The sequence below is a fragment of the Triturus cristatus genome, chromosome 7 (assembly GCF_964204655.1).
Source record: "Triturus cristatus chromosome 7, aTriCri1.1, whole genome shotgun sequence".
NCBI classification, from domain to species: domain Eukaryota; kingdom Metazoa; phylum Chordata; class Amphibia; order Caudata; family Salamandridae; genus Triturus; species Triturus cristatus.
In genome coordinates this window covers 785,609,237-785,629,102 of record NC_140590.1, presented here as the reverse complement: position 1 = coordinate 785,629,102, position 19,866 = coordinate 785,609,237, and the positions used below count along the sequence as shown (strand labels likewise).

Sequence of the window (19,866 nt, the reverse complement as noted above, 5' to 3'; positions counted from 1 at the left end):
AAATGTCTCTCTTACCCCGTATCCCATACATAAGGCAGACACTTCCATTACACCCTCCGCTTAGAATATTGGCCCAACTTCAGCAACTCATTGAAGGTTTCATATGGGGCGGGAAGAAGGCACGCATGGTTCGACACCTGACGTACTTTGAGGCAGCGCAATTACTCTGTATGATAGAGTGATACAAGTTGGATTCGGAAAAGCACTGGTGCTTTATTGACCGCGCTATTGTAGGTATTCACATTTGGAAGGTTCCCTGGCTTTCCCAAACAACACCGCCTGCCTGCAGTGTATATTGCCCTGGTCTTGAGGTCCACCATGAGAGTATGGGACTGTGTGCAGGAGAAGTGTGGGCTCTCGACCGCTATGTCACCTCTGACTCCCTTCATAGGCAACCCGGACTCCCCCCTCTCCCCCCGCTAGCAAAGGGAATGACTACCTGAAATGGCAAGAGGCCTATTGCAAACGAATAGGAGACCTTTTCGACGAACAGGGTGTTAAGAACTTCCCCCAGCTAGTGTTGGATTTTGGGCTCCCCAGAGAAGCGTACTGGCAATATCTGGTGGTGCGACACTGGGTCACCCATCCCAGGTACAACCCCATGCAGGTCGCCCCCTAACTAAATTTGAGCTCTGGTTCATCACCCGTAACTCAAACAAACACCTACTGTCAGACATCTACACTTTTTTGAACAAAGCTAAAAACAACACTAAATCCCTGGTGCAGCGCAGGTGGGAATCAGAATTGAAGCAGGAATTTTCTCCGAAGGAATGGCAGGACATTATTCAAAGGGCCAGAGCCTCCTCCTGTAGCACTGCAGGCAAGGAAAGTTTTTTAAAATTGCACATTACTGGTACTACACCCCAGCACTAATTGCACGGTGGAAACCAAGAGGGTATGATCTCTGTTGGCGCAAATGTGGACAGCCAGGCACACTAACCCACATTCTCTGTCACTGCCCCAAGACACAGACCTTTTGGGACTCAATCTTACCGGACATTGACTGCATCTACCACACTGAAATACCTAGATTCCCCAGCTATATTCTACTGGGACTCCCGAATCCCCTTACATATCCCCTTAGATCTTGCAGGGGCACAGTGATCACCTTAGAATTAGAAGCGGCTAAGCAAGTGCTATTATCCAGGTGGGGTACGGAGGACATCCCAACAAAATTTGACTGGCTACACAAAGTCTGGGAGGTGGTGGGCATGGAGCGGCTCTTCGAACGCTACCCAAATTTGAGACGACATGGGGCTCCACTGGTGCCTATTTAGCCTCTGAATTTGTAGAACTCACATGCCCACGATACTTGCGGGTTCTCAGGCTTCCCATTACGCCTCCCACCGAAGAGAAACCCACTCACGAGGAAGGGGTGTCCCCCACTAGATAGAACCCTGCCCAATCGAGATATGGTCAATACATAGGCCTCTGACTATCTTCTTCTCTATTGCTTTGATTCTCTTCTCTCTAATGTCTACAGTATTCTCATAACCTTCATTATTCCCCACCGGCCAATGGTTGTAGGAGGGAGTTTTGTTTAACTTTGACACCTAAGGGGGAGAGGAGTTGGCCTAACGGCTAGGGCGGTCGACCTCGAATCTGGGGAACTGGGTTTGAGTGTCGGCAATGACGCTGAACATCCTGTGATTCTGGGCAAATCACTTAATCTCCCCCTGCCTAACAAAAATAAATGTGTCCTCGTGTTATGCAACTGGTGCCATGTAAAGCGCTCTGATACCCGATTAGGGTCAAGTTCGCGCTATATAAAACTCTGTAAAATAAAAATAAAAAATACAACTGAAATAAAATTATTTAAACCATGCAAATTCTCTCTTGGGGACTAACTCAACTCACATTTTGCATAGCTGAGAATGAGACCATGTGCTTTCAGACACTTCTCCATCAGTCTTACTCCATCTAGGATTCCCTGTTTTGTTTCGGACACCAAGAGTCAGTCGTCCAGATATGGAAACACCTGCAGATAGACAGAAGCTACCAGGGGCACAATCATTTTTGTGAACACCATGAGGGCAGATTTTATTCCAAAGGGCAACACCAGGAACTAATAGTGGATGCCCAAAACACAAAATCTCAGAAACTTGTGGTGCTCCAACTCAATTGGTATGTAAAAATACAATTCCATCAGGTCTATGATAACTAGAAGGTTTGTTGGGAAAACCATCAAAACAATTTTCTGTATTATCTCCATCTTGAAATGTACATTTTTCACCTATTCTTTCAAATTCTTCAGGTCTATGAGTATGAGAAGACAGAAGTCTCCACTTGCCTTCGGAACCAGAAAAGTCCCTGGGTAAGTTCCTTTTCCCTGCTGATCTTCTGGAACTTGAATAACCGCATTCTTCTGAAGTAGCACTCATATTGATGATTTCATCTAACTTCTCTTTGCATATAGGATCTTAAGTAGAAGGAGCAGAGAAAAACTCTATCCTGTCGCCGTTCTCCACTATCTGTATGAACCAAGAATTCATACTTTCAGAAAGTGAGCAATCCTCCCCCCTACAGCCAATGGGCCATTTCTGGCATAGTCGGGATCTCAGTTTGGTATTCCCTAAAGGAGATCTGCTCTTAAAATCATTCTGAGGTTTGAAGGACTATTGCTTCTGTCTTTTTGGTCCTTGACACTGAGACGGTTGACAAAAGGATGTATTGGACTTAAAACTAGATGAAACTTTAAGGCTGAGATTGGCTGAAAGAAGAGAAATATGTCTCCTCCCTAAATATTCTGGGAAACTTCTCATCTAGCTCAGGACCCAGCAGTTTATTACCTTCAAAGGGCATTCTTACAGTTGTGTTCTGTAGTGCATAATCTGTGTCTCAGAGAACAACATTTCTTCTTGCAGCGACTGTCGCTCCATATAAAGCTGTACCCTTACTACATCAAAGAAGATGTTTGACATGATTGCTGCTTGTTTTTCCAGACTTTCAATCAGACTTGTGCATTCTTCTCCCTCTTAGACTGCTTTAAAAAGCTCCTTAAAGTAGGCAGGCATATATTGGGTGGTACATGCCCCATACATCCCTGCACTCCTTGCCAAGTTGGAACCTGCATATGCGTTTTCAAAGCATCCTTTTTTATAAATGGGATATTCAATCATGTTTTCCACAGCCATTGAAGTACTCCCTACTAAACTGGCAACCAAGGAGTCAACTGGAAGAGATTCTGGAAACTTCGTATCTATGTCTTCCAGAGGGTAGAGTTTAGACATCAAGTGAGGAATTGCAATTATGTCTGGGTCTTTCCCTCTCTCTCAGAATAGCATTGTGTACATGCTGATGGCTAGGTAACAAAGATGTTTATGACTTGACAAATTAACTCAAAACTGGCACTGTAGAAGAAGACTGGAGATCCAACAATGAAAACCTCATATTCATCTGAATCCTGGATATTATCTCAGGCAAAATGTATTTATCAATGCCTTTAAACTCCGATGACCAGGCGTGCTCTTCCTCCTCTTCATCACTATTAAAAGAAGATGACAAGTCTTTTCTTATCAGACTTCTTAGGCATATCTTGTAATCCCATCAATGTATCTAAGAGTATTCTCTTTACTCCCTAATCAAAAGACTCATCCTCTGGAGGGTCTCGTGATTTTCTGGATCTCTTTCTAGGGGAGAGTCGTGAATCTGGAGGTGGAGTTCGAACTCACAGAGGATGATTCCATATTTTATATTTCCTGTGGTACTTTCCAATACTGAAGAAGTAGAATGCAAGTGCAGAGGAAACACAAACTGAAAACAAAGCCAACAGTATGCACTTAAAGATCAGATCTGGCAACCCCAGTCTAGATGACAATTAATTTACCTGGTTCCAGCACTCACTTAAATTACCTGGGATCCTTCTTCTACCTCCCGCTTCAGCATATTTTAGACTACCCCTAATCGAATGGGATTAGGTAAAATAAGCACCTACTTCCTGGTTTTAGTCCAGTTAATGAGGTGGTTTCACCTTACAAGTATTTGACTGGAAGAGACTTAATTAGGTAGGGATCATATAGCATGCATTCATTATACACATATACATCTCAAGTCAGGGAACTACATAAACGTAGCAGATACACCTGAATGAAAAGCACTCTTCTATCATTCTAAAACTGCATGCTTTACATAATAAATAAATAACTAAGGACAATAAAACATATATTTGTGTTCTACACCTTCCTTGTAGCGATGCTATGTATTTCACAATTTGTGTTCCATGTTTCCTTATCTCTATGAAAGTCGTTTCTAGTTCTACATTATAGGTAGAAATGTATGCTCACAGCATGCACCATTGCACGGTTGGGGAAGAGCTTGTCGGCCAGGCCTGTGAATGACTTCGTCTTTAACACCCTCGTCTCATCCTTATACTCCTGGTTTAAAAATGTTGTGATTCAACAGACTGAGCCAATCGAAACGTGCTACGTGAATATCTCATACTTGTTATATAATATTCGCACTTTAATACAGTAGAACCTGAACACCTCTCCCAACACAAGATGGCACCATCACATTTTAAGTTCACCGAGTCCGTTCGTTCGCTTCCGGTTCAGTTCTTACAGGATGCTGTGCAGCACGCGCTCTACGCTTTTGCATTTTCCCTTACTGTACCGCACATTCCGCACAGGAAGTGACGGGCGTATCATGGCGAAAAGCAAATTTGAGTATGTGCGGGAGTTCGAGGCGGACGACACGTGTCTGCGGAACTGCTGGGTGGTGATCCGGCTGGACGGGCGCAACTTTCACCGGTGCGGGAAGCATGGTCTCGGAGAGGGCGGCGGGAGGACCTATTAAGTAGTAATTAGCCGGGGCGGGGCTTTAGGAACGAGAGAAACACACAGGGGAGAATCGCTTGGGATAGTCGAGAAGAGGAATTGATTTTTTAAATTATTGAAATGGATGGTGACCGAACCTAGAGAACGTTAAAACTAGCGTCCAAGAAGGAGTAAAAGGTGTGGCTAATGGGTTGAAAGTGTCGTAACGGTGATGGATGTGAACAGGGTGGAACTGAGAGGCTTTGAAAGGAGCTCCACGGAAAGAGCGACTGCTCGGTGTGCGTTTAGATTATTGAAGGCCTGCACTTGTATAGGAGAACAGTGTTTTCCTATACAAACACAATAGCTGTATTGAACACATGACTGGATGGTGCAGGCAACTTTCAACTGGAAAAGAGAGTAGGCTTGCCGATTGCCTCCATGTAGTCAGGTACGATACATACAGTTCAGGACCTTCTCTTAGAAAGTAATTTGGATTGATTTAATTAAACCAAAAGTAAACTTTAATAGAACTCTATACCCATCGGCACCTTCTCCTTACTGCTCTATCTTCCGGTGTCATGGCTAAGATTTAGATAGTTGTGTGGTTTGCTTTTTGGAGTCCAAGACTGGTGCGAGAGAAGTACAGAACCTTTTGTCTTAGAAATCTTGTATAACCTCAGCGCCTCAGTTTATATCACAATCAAATATGAGTATTGTTAATCTTCAGGAAAAGGTATCTACTGCTATGATCTTATTTTTATTTCACGACCGGAGGTGAGAATTATGCCTCATTTCCCCCATTTTATTATTCAGCAGCAGCTCCCACGTTCACTGTCAGAGCTGCTCTGTGTAGCAGAGCCTTCTAGCAGGTGGTTGGGGTGTCGCTGAGCCCGCGGCTGAAGGCTCAGCCCAATTGCTGCATTGACCCCTGGCCCAACGTCTCAGAAAGAAGTTCTTGGAGCACAATGGGCGTTGCATGCCCGGTGGACACCTATCTGGAAGGTGTACCATGATGCTGAGCAGAGTTTTCGCTTACCGCTCTGCTGATAGTGGTCGTGCGTTCTCTTTGGAGTAGTGAGAGCTCTTGTCTGATGGGTTACTAGACTCTAAGGAGCTCAGATGAGCTTGATTTGGATATTGGCAGGCATTATCTACAACTAGACTCTGCTTGGGCAGTAGGACTAATTTCATATTTAGGCATTGAGGCGAGAGTAAAGCCTGAAGGATATTAAACAGTTTTTGATATATTAATTTCTGTGCCTGCCCACCCTGCATTATCTTTAGCGGGCCTGGTATGAAAGCTTGGGAGTACTATAAATTGAATACAAGAGAAGATGGGGACTTTTCCCCTGAAGAACCTTTGCATGTGGAGTTTGAACACTCTCTGCCTGTAGCAGTAACATTTGCCCTAAAGGCCATTAATGAACAACATATTCTTCAACAAAAAGGGGGAGGAGGAGAAAACACTTGGGAAGCCTTACCATTTCCCAGACATAAGAATTAACCAATGTAAGGCCCCTCTATGATAATCGAATCCAAGATTCAAGTTTCAAAACCCTTCTTACCTAACCATTGAGGTTCTAAAAGGGTCCCCAACCTCGAAACGTTGTGGCATGCTTCATCATTGAACCCTCAACCTATGAATGACCCTTAATTAGGGTGGGCTTGACCAGGGAGCATTAGATATTAAAGGGATGAGAGGAGATAGAATACAATTATCCAGGATTTAACCATATATACACTTATGTAATGATGGTCATCCTGATAAGGCTAAAACAGACAGTACAATAGTTCTTAGACATCTGAGGATGGTAATGGCCTCTGCTGTAGTCATGTGATCACGACAGGGGACTTGTAGACAAATATCTTTATCTGGATGACCACAAAGCTGTCTACCTTATTGGCGAAGTACTTGAAAGATCCCTAAACAGTTCTTGAAAGCTTGCCAAGACAAGCTCTGGGACGTGATGGGCCCCCCTTACCAGTTTCTTGATTTGATGGAAGAAGAGGTCAAGGCTTTGGGAGACATTTTGTCTCCAGGGATAGTTTCCAGTTGGGCACAAAGTGTTGTATGTATGTTGGTAATGTTAACTATGCCTTATCAGTGGAACAACGCTGGCCCTTTTCAATTAAGGTGGATGCAAAATTGGGGGAACTCGCTATATCGGCAGCAGGAGCTGTGGACCAGGAGTGTCCTTTCAGAAAAACTTTTGTGAAGGAGCAGGGGACATTTGTGGCAACCTTTTCTGACCCAGACAAAGCCAAAACTTTGATTAAGAAGATCTTTGGTGAGACAAGGAAAGGAGGCTCGTCTGATGCTTCACCCAGCAAGGTCTTCAGAGAACAGTGCAGACGGAATTATGGCTGGCAGGATAGGGGACCGTTCGGTGCCTTCTTCCCATCTGGAGAAAATGTCAGTGGCTAAGGAAGGATCAAACGCCTTAGAAGGTTATTTCGGTAACGATTATCTCTTTTTCAAAAGCTAGAAGGGTGTCTTTTGTACTTTAGGGCCCAATCGGTGCTGCAGCCCTCACTGGCCCGTGAATTCCAAAATTCGCTTAAGGGTTCCACTCAACTGAATCTCTGCTGGAACTCGCTTCCTCCAGGCACTCTTCTTCTCATGGGGTCCTGTGGTCTTTGCGGGTAGGCATATGCTGTTGCTCAAGGAGATGGGGTCTTGATTTTCTGGGGTGATGTATCCTTATCCATCTGGAAGCCTACCAGGCCCTGGTCCCCAGTCCTAGTGACAATATGCAGAACCTTACTGAGCTTCTCCAGGCTGATGTACAGCCAAAGTTTGACTAGTTGACTATTTGACAATTCAGGAGACTCAAGCTCCACTTTTTAGGTCGAGCCTAGGGGCAGCGGGCATGCCCTGCTCTGCAAGGCATGCAGTAATCCATCTGTGATGTTAGACCACACCCCCCCCCCATTCTATTTGTTGCTTAGTGTGCCTTTCTGTAGTTGTTTGTTTTTACTGGTTGAACACTGCCCTTTGTCCCGCCGTTGGGTGTGGTTTCCATTTCCAGGCGACAGCCCCTGTTACAAGTGTCATTACTCTTGAATTCTTTTATTGTTTGTTCGGGCACTCTTTAATGTGCATGGAATGGTCCCCCGCCAACTCTTGCTGGCCAGGGGCCGCTCTAGTTTCCCTTTAAGCATATCTGCGATATGTTCCTATTTGCGAGCGCTATCCATTGTCGTGTTGCCATTGCTCCTGCTCCCTCTCGTTGGCAGTGTTCAGCACCTCCCTAGTAAGTGTATTTTCCGATTGCTTGGTTTGTGTTAGAATCGCTCCATTCACAGCCCCAATACCGTTTGTGTTGTGAATGGATCATGAGTAGTGGGCAAATTCAACTTTTGTTTTCTTGTTCCGCCACTGCAGATAGAATGTGAGGCTGGGTTCCCTAGGTACAAGTAGAGCCTAATTGGCAATGCACTGCAAACATAAACAAGCCTTTACAGGGTTGTTGATGCGCCTGACTGGCATCCTACAGGATGTTTTAAATGTTTCTATCCTGCCTGCCCCCCTCAAAGGCATCGCTGCTGTTCAAGGCGGGCCCACCGGAAAACAACATATATGCAAGGGGTTCCCTAATCGCAGAAAACTGCCACCAGCCAGAGCGAGACACTTGAGGAGACCTGCCTGTAACTCGCTCTGTGCTTTGGGACAGCTTTAAACAGCAGCTGTTGACCATCAACCTCCTCCCCAGCTGAAGCCCCGAGACACGTCACAGCTCAATTCTGTGTAAATAAAGCTAGCTCGGGTGAAGCGCAGCCGCTCAGCTAAATTGAGACACACTCCAGGCACCTGTGGAATGGCAGCACTGAGGTGAGTCATGCATTCTGCCTGTGTTTGACACATTTCCTAGAGAAAATTTACAGTTCATTAGTTGTTGTCAAGAGTCTGCACAGGCCTGGCGATGACTGGTAGAACTGGAGACAAAATCGTATTTATTTGTTTGTAACATGCAATTTCTGTACGTTCAGTATTAGTAAATGGGTCAGCTCTAGTGCATATTTAAAAGTGCTTTCTATTTATACTTGTGACACAAGATGTAACTCCTTAAGAAAACACTGCTTCTATTGTTGCAGATCAACTTTCAGGAAACGGTAGCTGTCCCCAGCTGGCTATCGGAGGCCAGATCTGGTGCTCTCCTTTCTCTTAACCCCCGACCACTCATTTATCATCGCCGTGGTCGACGGCCCAGGCTTTTTGGGAAGCCCTTGTACAATGAAAGGGTCTGCGTTGGCCACCGTAGGAGTGACAGTGGGTGGGGGGCGGTGATGCCAGGCCTCAGGAAGGCCAAGCAGATAAATAGGGACTGTCAGTGAAATGATGAAGAAGTCTGGCCCTGGGGAAAGCCTAGCAAACGAGATTTAACAAGCATTTGCAATGCAATAGGTCTCACTTTTACGCAAGGTTGAGCTATTGGCATTGTGAATGACAATGCCTTTTTATTTATGTTTTGGTTTTTTAAACATAAATAAAAGGCATTGCCATTTTGTAATGATACGCTCGATCCATTCCATATGTCAGTAATGTAGATTTATTCAAGATCATAGCAGGAGCGATACAACAGCACCAACCGATCATCCATCGTCCGAGCTCTGGAGTGAATGATCCATCACACGATGCATCACTCCATTCCATGACGTGGACAAGATTCGGAACAGAAGAGACACACAGCTTACAGATCATAACACATCCCCCTCCCAATAAATAGAAAAGGAACAATAAAGAAAACATACGCAATAAGAGCTTATTACCAACAAGATAATAAAAGAATAACCATACAATAGAGCAACCTGTGAAAGAAAACACAGCATTGATTAGCACAGAAAAACAAAATAAGAACAGAGTATCAGTTCAACACATAGTCCTTCAATTTAACAGGCACACTCCTGCACCTTGGAGAAGAGTTGGAAATCTCTCCATCAAGAATATCCCCTCCACCAGGGTGACCACCATCAGATAAAGAAGATCCTGGGGAATCGCGGAATCCACCAGTGTATCTGACTAGTCTAGACATACTCCACCAGCAGTCCGTGTCAACCTTCACCACATTCTTTCTGATAGCAACAATGGTGAAGGGACCCAGAAAACCAGACCTGCCTTTGCAAGTATGTTTAGGATTTTTCACTAACACTTGGTCACCAACACACCACTTCTTGTATCTCACACCCATCCTGGAGTCATAACTTGACTTATATTTGTTCTGATAATTCGAAATTCTAAAACATCTTGTGGCTACAGCCTCTCACTACCTGGAGGCAGCCAACTAGGATTCAACTTGGAGGAGGCTTTCCTCCCTCTCAAAGCTTCAAAAGGAGATCTCAGAGTAACTGCATTAAGTGTAGTACGATGAGCCCACCAGGTATCTCTCAAAACAGTGCTGAAAGATAATTTTAATTCAAGAGCTCGTTGAGCACATCCTTTAACCACTCTATTCATCCTGGCCTGAGGTGAATATTAAGCTGTCTTTTGATGAATAATATTAAGATCTTTAAGAAAACTGCACATCTCATGAGAGACAAACTGGACTCCATTATCAGTGACCAAAAACATTGGAACCCCTTCAGAAACAAATACATCCTTTAGAAAATCTATCACCGTTTTTGTGTTAGCCACCGACACACACTTAGTGATCACCCACTTAGAGGTATAGTCCACAAGTAAAAGAACAAACCTCTCAGAAGAAGGCAAAAGTTCAAATGGACCAACTATGTCCAAACCCAACTTTGACCACACTTTATCCGGGACTTCAATAGGAGACAGGGGAGCGTTGTTGGGAGTGTGAGATTTGTCATTGGAAGCAGAAGACAAACAGTCCTTAACAACACACTCAGTCATATGATCCATACCGGGCCACCAGTACCTTTCCCTCTCTCGGACCTTCGTTAGACTTCTGCCCAAATGACCCTCGTGAGCAAGGTTGACTATCCTGTCCCTGAAAACATTGGAAGGAATTACTCTGTCTCCTCATGAGATTATCACAATAAAATGATAATTCCTCTCTCACAGCCCAATAGGGTCTCATATCATGATCCAAGATCTTATAATCAGGCCAACCATGACTTAACCATTCTCTGAGAAGAGAACAATCTTTGTCTCTTCCCACACACTCTTCAGACGGAAAGGCAGGCTCAGCAACCCAGAGTACACACTCAACTTCATCACAGTCTGAGATCTTACCGACAGGTAATCGAGAGAGACAATCAGCGGATTTATTGCTCAAACCGGGTATATACTGAACAATAAAATTAAACTCTTGGAGGCCCTCACTCCAACGCTTGAGCCTGGGTGTGGTGTGCTCATTATGGCGACATGAGAAGACTTGCACTAAAGGGCGATGATCTGTTCGGACCAAAAATGGAATCCCCCAGAGATAGAATTTAAAATGCTGCACTGCCCAAAACACACTCAAGGCTTCTCTCTCAATACACAAGTAATTGACTTCCGCATCCTTAAGAGCTCTGGAGGCAAAAGCAATTGCTCTGTCTTCACCATTCACCACTTGAGAAAGCACAGCCCCATATCCTTTAAGGCTAGCATCTGTTGTTAAAATAGTTTTGCGATTAGCATCAAAATGTCCTAAAGTGGGCATTTTACCAATTTCACACTTAATACAGTCAAAAGCTTTCTGACAATCATCAGACCAAACAAACTGTGTCCCCTTTTTGAGTAAAGCCCTAATAGGCTCAGCTACACTTGTAAATCCTTGTATAAATTTGGAATAGAACTCAGCAAGTCCCAAAAACGACCTCACCTGATCCTTGTCTTGAGGAGTGGGAGCTTTCACAACACTCTCCGCAAGTTCTAACTTGGGTTGAATGCCCTCTCCAGAAATCACGTGACCTAAATGCGTTACAGAGCTCAGTCCAACACGGCACTTTTGTCTCTTTACTGTGAGTCCTGCATCTCGCAACTTCTCTAACACACTATAGACGGTGGCACCATGTTCTATCTCATCCTTCCCATATATCAGGATATCGTCCTGAAAAAACATGACATTGGGTATTTTTTCGAGAACCATTTTCATGACCCACTGGAAGCATGCCGCCGCAGACGCTAACCCAAAGGGCATCCGCAAAAAGCGATAAGCCCCCAGAGGTGTCACAAAAGATGTGAGGTGCCTCGAAACTCTGTGTAACACAACCTGGTGGTAGACCGAAGATAAGTCTAATACACTGAAGATTCGAGCTCCCTTGAGAATGTTGAGAGACTCAGAGATGTTGGGTAGGGGTTGACGATCTACCCAAATCCATTCATTCAACCCCCTCAAGTCCACACACATTCTGACGCTTGCCCCTCCATCCTTAGGGGCAAGAACAATGGGGGCAAGCCACTCCGAAGCTTCAATTTCTTCAATAATTCCTAGGTTAAGCAGTCTTTGCAGGTCAGCTTTGAGAGGTTCGACCATCATATTGGGTACTCTCCTCACCTTGTGCACACACGGAATGGCCCTTTCTTTAAGGATAATGCGGTGTTCAAACCCCTTAAGGCACCCCAAGGTATCCGAAAAGACCTCAGGAAATTTGTAAAAATATTCACAACCCGGATTAATAGGGTCTACTAGCATGACTTGATCTTTGGGGTTCTTAGCACAAGGGTTAAGCATGATACCTAAGTCACGCTGATGTCTCCACCCAAGTAAATTGTCTCCTCTTTCGGCCACATAAACTTTGCCTACAGTATATCTGGCCTTGAATTTGATACTGGCTTGAACATAACCAAGAACATTTATCTTAGAACCACCATAACTATCAGGATTGATATCTGGTGGCGACAGTCATGTTGTCCAGGCCCACACACTCATCCCACAGTCTATTACCAATCATGGTAAAAGGTGAACCTGAGTCAGCCAGTACTGTGAAATCATAACCATCAAGTGTGATTTTACATTCTGGCATTATTATCTTATCCACATCTATTTCACCATCATCAGCCCTAACATTCAAAAGAACAGTGCGTACTACCTCAATGTTTTTCTGTGGGTTACGGGCTTTAGCAGAAGCCTTGCAAACTCGAGCATAATGCCCTTTGATACCGCATTTGTTACAGTCTGCTTCCCTGGCAAAACAGTGCGGGTAATTAGAGAAATGTGAAAAACTTCCACACCTCATACATTTAGGTTTAGAAAATGCCCTTGCAGCTTTGTCACCAGAACTACCACCCACATCAGTGGAACGGTGGTCACGCTCCACTTTGTTTTGAACACCTTTAGAAGGAACACGCATGCGTGTGTCCTTCTCAATAGTCTTGGTATTGTCAGAGGTGGAGATTTTAGCCAAACTAATGCAAGTCTCAGGATTGTCGCCCTCTTCTACGACGTGCACCTCACTGAGCTTCTGACTCTTATCTTCTCTATTCTTTCTGATTTCCTTCACCCACGTGGAAGTATTCTCCATGCCTTCAACGATAGCTACCGCCTCAACCAAAGAAGGATTTTTTTACAAAAGTTTCTCTTGAACACGAACACTGTTAGTGCACCTTACTAATTGATCTCTCGCCAGCGAGTCCGAAAGGTCACCAAACTCGCACGTACGTGCGAGAGTTTTCAAAGAAGCAACATAGCTGCCTACACGTTCCAAAGGATCCTGAATTCTGGTAAAAAACGTATGTCTTTCCAGGACCACGTTGATGCGAGGACCAAAATACCTTTCCTGCATAGTCAAAAGACATCTCGTATACATCAGCTGGGGAACCATCACCATTACCAATTGGGATCGGGTCCATGCTATCATAGATATTTCTTCCTTCCACGCCCAAATTATGAAGGAGAATGGCTTGTTTCCTAGTTGCCGAAAACTTCTCCCCACCTATGGCAACAATGTACGAGTCAAAAAGATTTTTCCATCTTTTCCAAGGGAGAATTGGGTCACCTTTCTCTGATAGAAAGGCAGGCGGTTGTGACATACAAGTAGATGAAGCCATTGTGATGTGAGTATCTCTTCTTTACTCTTTTTATATTTATAATAATGCTGTGACGTTAAAACGATGAATAACTCATAAAGGTCCTAACAGACTAAAAGTCTCCTAATAAAGACCAGTTCTTGGGGCATGAATCACTGTTGAAAATGTGCATAATTTTTTTTTTTTTAAATTGTCCCAATAATTAATTCATGTGCCCAATGAGATCGTGGATAATATCCTCGTTTTCTTCCCTTTTTTTTTATTTTTATAATATCCTTACCAGTTTATGAAGTCCTTACAAGTTCATGCAAGTCTGTAATACACGTTAATACAGTTGTCGTGTTCACATAAAGTTATTGTGAAGCAAAAAAAAACATTTCCTTCGTTTCTTCAGCGTTGTGAGGGTAACCGTTAACAAAATGGCCATCGGAATGACGACGCAACGTAAAGACGTGCGTATCAAGCCTAGCGTTCCAAGTCTTTCAGAACACGCACGTAGAATACCATCAGCGCTGAACTGATATCTCGCGGAAGCAGCTTGTGGGGCCCAATGGTAAGACTCGCTAATACATTGTGCTTTGCACGCGTGGGTTCGGAGCCCATCCTCGTCGCCAGTGTAATGATACGCTCGATCCATTCCATATGTCAGTAATGTAGATTTATTCAAGATCATAGCAGGAGCGATACAACAGCACCAACCGATCATCCATCGTCCGAGCTCTGGAATGAATGATCCATCACACGATGCATCACTCCATTCCATGACGTGGACAAGATTCTGAACAGAAGAGAGTCACAGCTTACAGATCATAACACATTTACAATGCAAATAGCTTAAACTCGTGTAAATGTGAGACCTATTGCATTGAAAATGCTTGTTATAATCTGTTTCAGACGCAGATGTGATTTAGTGTCTCTGTCTTTGAAATACGTGCTGTGGATGTTGCCTCCTTTGAAGTGCCTACTTGTCTGTCCTGCCCTTTGTACAGGAATCAGTCCGTCACAGTAGGAACGACTCCAGCCATGATAGCCCCACAACACAGGCCATGGGAGTGACTAGAATATCACATCTGGATGACGGCCTCACTGATGTATGCCTGACAAGTTAACAATGGACCTAGCTCTGCTGTTTAGGATTCTATGTCTACAGTGTCTCTCTTATTAATTCCTTCATCTCTCTCTGACAGTGTGCTCAGGCCTCACTGACCAGTGACTTCTCCAGAATCACAGTCCTTTTGAAATGCAAAGGAGAGCTGGGATTTCCTTTCTTCCAGTGTGCATGTTCCTCCTAGCTCTCAGGAATGCAGGCAGCCGACAAATTTGTCTGTGATGGCTCATCTACCTCCATATGCATGTCCAGGGCCCCGGGTTTCCATCATGAAACCCACAGGCCTTCATCTACTTTACCACACACCACAGGTAAAAAGGCCTGTTCACACTACCTGTCGCTATTACAAAACGGTATGCTGCCATCACTCATCTTGAGCAGTAGCCCTTCTCCACTAGGAGGGACTGCTCTTGAGCAGTTGCCCTTCTCCAGTAGGAGGTTAACTCTTTGTGTGCCCCTCCCAATATTACAAGACTGGAATCCTTGAGACCGCCCTAGGTCATGGTGCACATGCATGGTCGGTGTTCTCCGATTACCAAAAATTAGTACCAAGCATCTAGATACCGTTCCAGCTGGGGCACTCATGTCAGGGTGCACGTCCATCACCATACCAGGGACTTATCCGTCTCAACACTGATAGTCTCTATTTTCGCTCTTTACAGGAGTTTTGTTGGATGGGACTGGTGTATGGATTTGTAGGGTTGCGTTTTGGGCTTTTTGTCGGCCCCATGGTGCTTCCTTAAGTTACAGTGTTCCGTAGAATACCTGAGAGTATGGGACATGAGACTGATAATTTGCTTGGATCACATTCTGCCTGGCAACTAAAGCACAATCTGTACTATTGCATTGCTTCAGGATCTGAGGTTCCTGCTCAGTCAGATGCTGAACTACTTCCAAGTCACTCGGGGACTCTTCTGGGTTTTCTAATAGATTCATTGGCTTCCACTCTTAGCCTTCTGGCTAAGAAGATGGTCTGGATCAAAAGGGAGTTAAGGAAAGCCCTTCGAAGGGACATACTCTCACTCAGACAGCTAATCACAATTTGGAGACTTCTCTCGCCATCCATTCATGCCATGCTTCTGTGTTCACTCCATTACAGGGCACTTTAGATACTGTAGGCCTTTCATCTTAGAAGAGATATGACATACTTGGAGTTGTCCACCCAGTCGTAGGAAGCCTGAACGGAGATCCAATGGTGGCTGGATCACATAGAGACTTGGAATGAAAGGGCAGTATTTGGTCCAGCCCTGGACTTAATGATCAAGTTAGACACCACTTGTTTGGGTTGGAGAGGCAGATGTGGAGATATTTCCATTGATGACAGATGACAAACTGAATCTCCATATCAATCACTTGGAGTTTTTTTTGCAGGATTATTAGTAATCCAGTGGTTCACAAGGGGCAGAGTTTCCTACTTTATCCTTCTGAAAGTGGACAATGTCTCCATGGTCCAGTAAATCAACTAGCTGGGGTGTACTTGGTTCAGGAGATTGGCGGAGATGACGAAGGACTTCTGGCATTTCTGTCTGGAGTGTTAGATCTCCGTAACTGTAGAATACGTAATTGGACACCATGACTTGGGCAAATTGGAATTCCAGGTTTATTCAGGATGTGAGCAACTGGACGTGGTATTGGCTATAAGGCTCAGATGGGGTCCTTGCGCAACAGACCTTTTTGCATCCAGATTTAAAAATCAAGTACTGGAATATATAAGCTGGCTCCTAGGTCCAGGAGCGAAGGCATTGGATGCATTCGTTCAGAAATGAATGGGGGCTCAGAGGTACGCCTTTCACCCTTTTTCCATGATAGCTAGAGCCTCGGTGAAGATGAGATGTCTGGCAGTGTATCTGATTCTGATGTCTCGGATATAGAGATCACAGGCTTGGTTCTCAGCAATGCTGGAGCTGTTGTAGAATTTGTCAGTGGTGCTACCTCAATGTCCCTTGATTCCGACAGATTGTTAAGCCGGCCCACATCTTCTGGACTTTGAAAATACCTTGAAGTTAATGGCATGGAGGATTGCAGAGAAAGCTGAACAGTTCCGGGCTTGCCAGCATTTGCTGCAGGCTTTATCCTACAGGCATGGGCGGAGGGTACCTTTAAGAGGTGCTCTTTAGTATGGAGGAGATTGTTACATTGCTGTGTGGAGAGGAATCTGCATCCTGTGGGGTTAGTAATTGTACATGTCCTGAAGTTTTTATCACAGTTGGGAGAAACGAGATTATCATACACAGTGGTTCACAAATTTAGATCGGGCATATTTTCAGGACATCTTCCAATAACGTAAGACTAAAAGTGGGAAAACACCTTGGGTTTGTAAGTTGATGAGAGGCATTCGTCTTCCTAGGCATCCGGGCGTAGGTATGCCAGTCTCTACTTACTGCTTTATTGGAAGGATAATGAATTCTTGGGAAAACTAGTAGTGCTGTTGTCTCATGTGGACCTGTGTCTGATGTTACGGATTTGAATATTTCTGCCACAATGTTTGCTCGATAGGTAGTCACATTTACTATTGCCAAGAGGAAAAAGATGAATAAAAGAGACAATTTCATATCTAGCGTTGGCAGAGAAGGCTGTTGTGCATAGTCAGATGTAGCAAGGCTTTTGAGATGACCAATGAGCTGATTTTGGTGGGTAGGTTTTTGACATGCATTAGCCTTGCCTCCAACCCTAACATAATGTAAACCTTATTTGCTGTTGATTGAGAAGGAAAGTTTTGATTCTATTAAAGACCGAGGTGAGAACCGCATGATCTTTGGAAGATCACTCCCTCTGATTAATACTTCGTTACTGGAGTATGTAATCAATGTTTGATCTTTTGATTTTATTGGAAATGTGTCATGTTGATGTACAAAATGATTATTGTGGATAGAAGTATGTGGTGCTGTGATGCATTTATATGAATTAGGTAAGTGTTTACATTACCTCCTCTTAGGTGTCGATCACAAGAATAGACAGTCATTTAGCTGTTAGGATGGAAGGCTCCACACATGAAGGAGAAATAGTTTACATTGAGGTTTATAGTGGATGTAGACGTGACTTTTGGTGCTGTTAACTTTGGCAAAAGCTGTTTTGTTAATGTAACAGCAGTAGCGAACTTGGGAACTGCTACTGAGTAATAAAACAAAGAAAGATGATGCATAATCCCTGCCTCTGTGTCCTCAATAGAATTAAAACTTTCCTTCTTAAAAGCTAAGATTTTTTTTTACATTGGTCCCTATCCTTCCTCTTAAATCGTCCCCAAAGCCCACACCCTTTCCCTTTTTTTCTCTGTAACCCATTCTGTGGGTATCTCAAGCATCTTCTCTGTTACACTTTTAAAAATAAATTCTTTGAGCCTTTAGCCTGAGTGAACCGTTCCCGTAAATTTTTTATGTATACAGATAATACACAAGTCCCCCTCTGGATAAACATTATGACCACTGCTTGTCACCCTCAAACCGTGCCTAATGTAAGTAATGGATTGGGTGGGTAGCCATTGGCTCGAACTTGGATATAATTGAGAATTTGCTCGCTGACGGGGGGGGGGGCGGGGATACTGCTCACTCTACGTCGATTTTTAGCTCAATAACTTGTCCTTCACCTTCTAAATCAGTAAACAGTCTTGATTTCAAACTTCCTTTTGCAACGTCCAGCAACTTTGCGTTATGCCATATGTGACCAACAGTAGTTGGAGAGCATATGCAACCCTTGTGGCACAACTTGACTATGGCAACTTTTTATACCTGGGCCTGGCAAAATTCATCTAGACATGTTTTCAACTGCTGTAAAATGCTGCTGTTAGTATAGTGGTAGGCGTCATTAAATTCTGCCAGAGCACTCTATGCCTATAAGGCCCCATCGGGTTCCTCTTAAAAAAATAGTAAATCTCTATTATTTTGCTCGCTAGCTATTGATTCAAAGTCGGTTTTCATAACTAGTTTCTACAGATGTTTATAATATAGTGTTTGATTAATTTATTATGTGATTTGTGTTCTTGTTTAGGTCCTGAAAGACAACTCTATGGTATACATACTGCATACAACGAGATAGAGAATGAGATAGTAGCCGGTGGGTGAATTGTAGACTGAAGATACTGACTTTTCTATGCAGATCACTCAACTGCACCTCCTGTCATTGTAACATTCAACATCTCATCATAATATAGGTCGGAGTCTGCTAGACTCATTTATAGGTGGTTTCATATTGGTAATTTTTTAGTAGTAATTTTGACCTTTCCTATACTGCATATTGTGAACAAAATTGTCACTTGTGTGCTGTCAAGACATTCTGGGGATGGGATATTCTTCCTAAAGTTTTCTTTGTTTATGTTTAGAAGTTAATAAAACTATCAAATGCCAGTGTAATGTACCAAACTGCAATACTTAAACGTGCTATCAAATAACGGTGAAGACTTATATTTTTTGATGTCCTATTTGCTTGATTTCAATGATCAATTAACAGTTGGTTCAGTTCTTGCGTTAGTCCGTAGGCTCAAACAAGACCCCTGGCTCAGCTCTCTATATAAATAAGCCGGTTTGCTCACCTTTATTAGTCACCTAGTGTCTAAAAGCTTTGGAGCCGCTTGAGTGATTAACTCCTTGCCTGGGAATTTGCAAATGTGACTATGAAGTTCAGAGTTGTGAGGGTGAGCCTGGGACAGGATGGGCTGTGGGAGTGGTGCCTGAGGATGTTATTTGGAATGTGATGGATGGTCTTTAGGAATGAATGTTTGGTTGTTTTTGATAATGGGGCAGGCTGCGAGGGTGAACATGCTACGGAATGTGAGTATGTTGCTGTTGTTAGACATGCTGAGCATGTCTGTGAATTGCTGAGGATGTAATTTTGAGTGGGTGGGCACTGACCTGCTTTTTGGGTGCTATTGAGTTCTGGTTTCTAAATCTTTTGTCTTTCAAAGACCGGTATTAGTTTTCAGGTCTCGCCTAGCGAAAGCAGCGCATGCGTAGCACTCGCTATTGCGAGTACCTTTTAGGAATCGATTCTCCGAAAGCCTTACATGCACACGCAGAGATGTACAAAGATGGCTGCTCTCGCCATTTGTCCAAACCTAACAGCATGCGCGTGCATGTAAGGACAGTGGACAG

General features: G+C 43.8%; 1 protein-coding gene across 3 annotated transcripts in view; it reads left to right on the top strand.

Annotated features, from left to right (window-relative positions):
• Positions 1–4,537: 4,537 nt before the first annotated feature.
• The window catches only part of THG1L (tRNA-histidine guanylyltransferase 1 like), a 58,764-nt gene continuing 43,435 nt past the window's right edge, over positions 4,538–19,866 (top strand). Inside the window, exon 1 of one of the 3 annotated variants that reach the window (XM_085617600.1) lies at positions 4,538–4,748. In XM_085617600.1, the coding sequence (XP_085473726.1) occupies positions 4,564–4,748 (185 nt within the window). In that variant the 5' untranslated portion in view covers positions 4,538–4,563. Of the gene's footprint in view, positions 4,749–5,476; positions 8,590–19,866 lie in introns of those variants that run through there. The other 2 variants (XM_085617599.1, XM_085617601.1) reach the window with 2 other exon arrangements.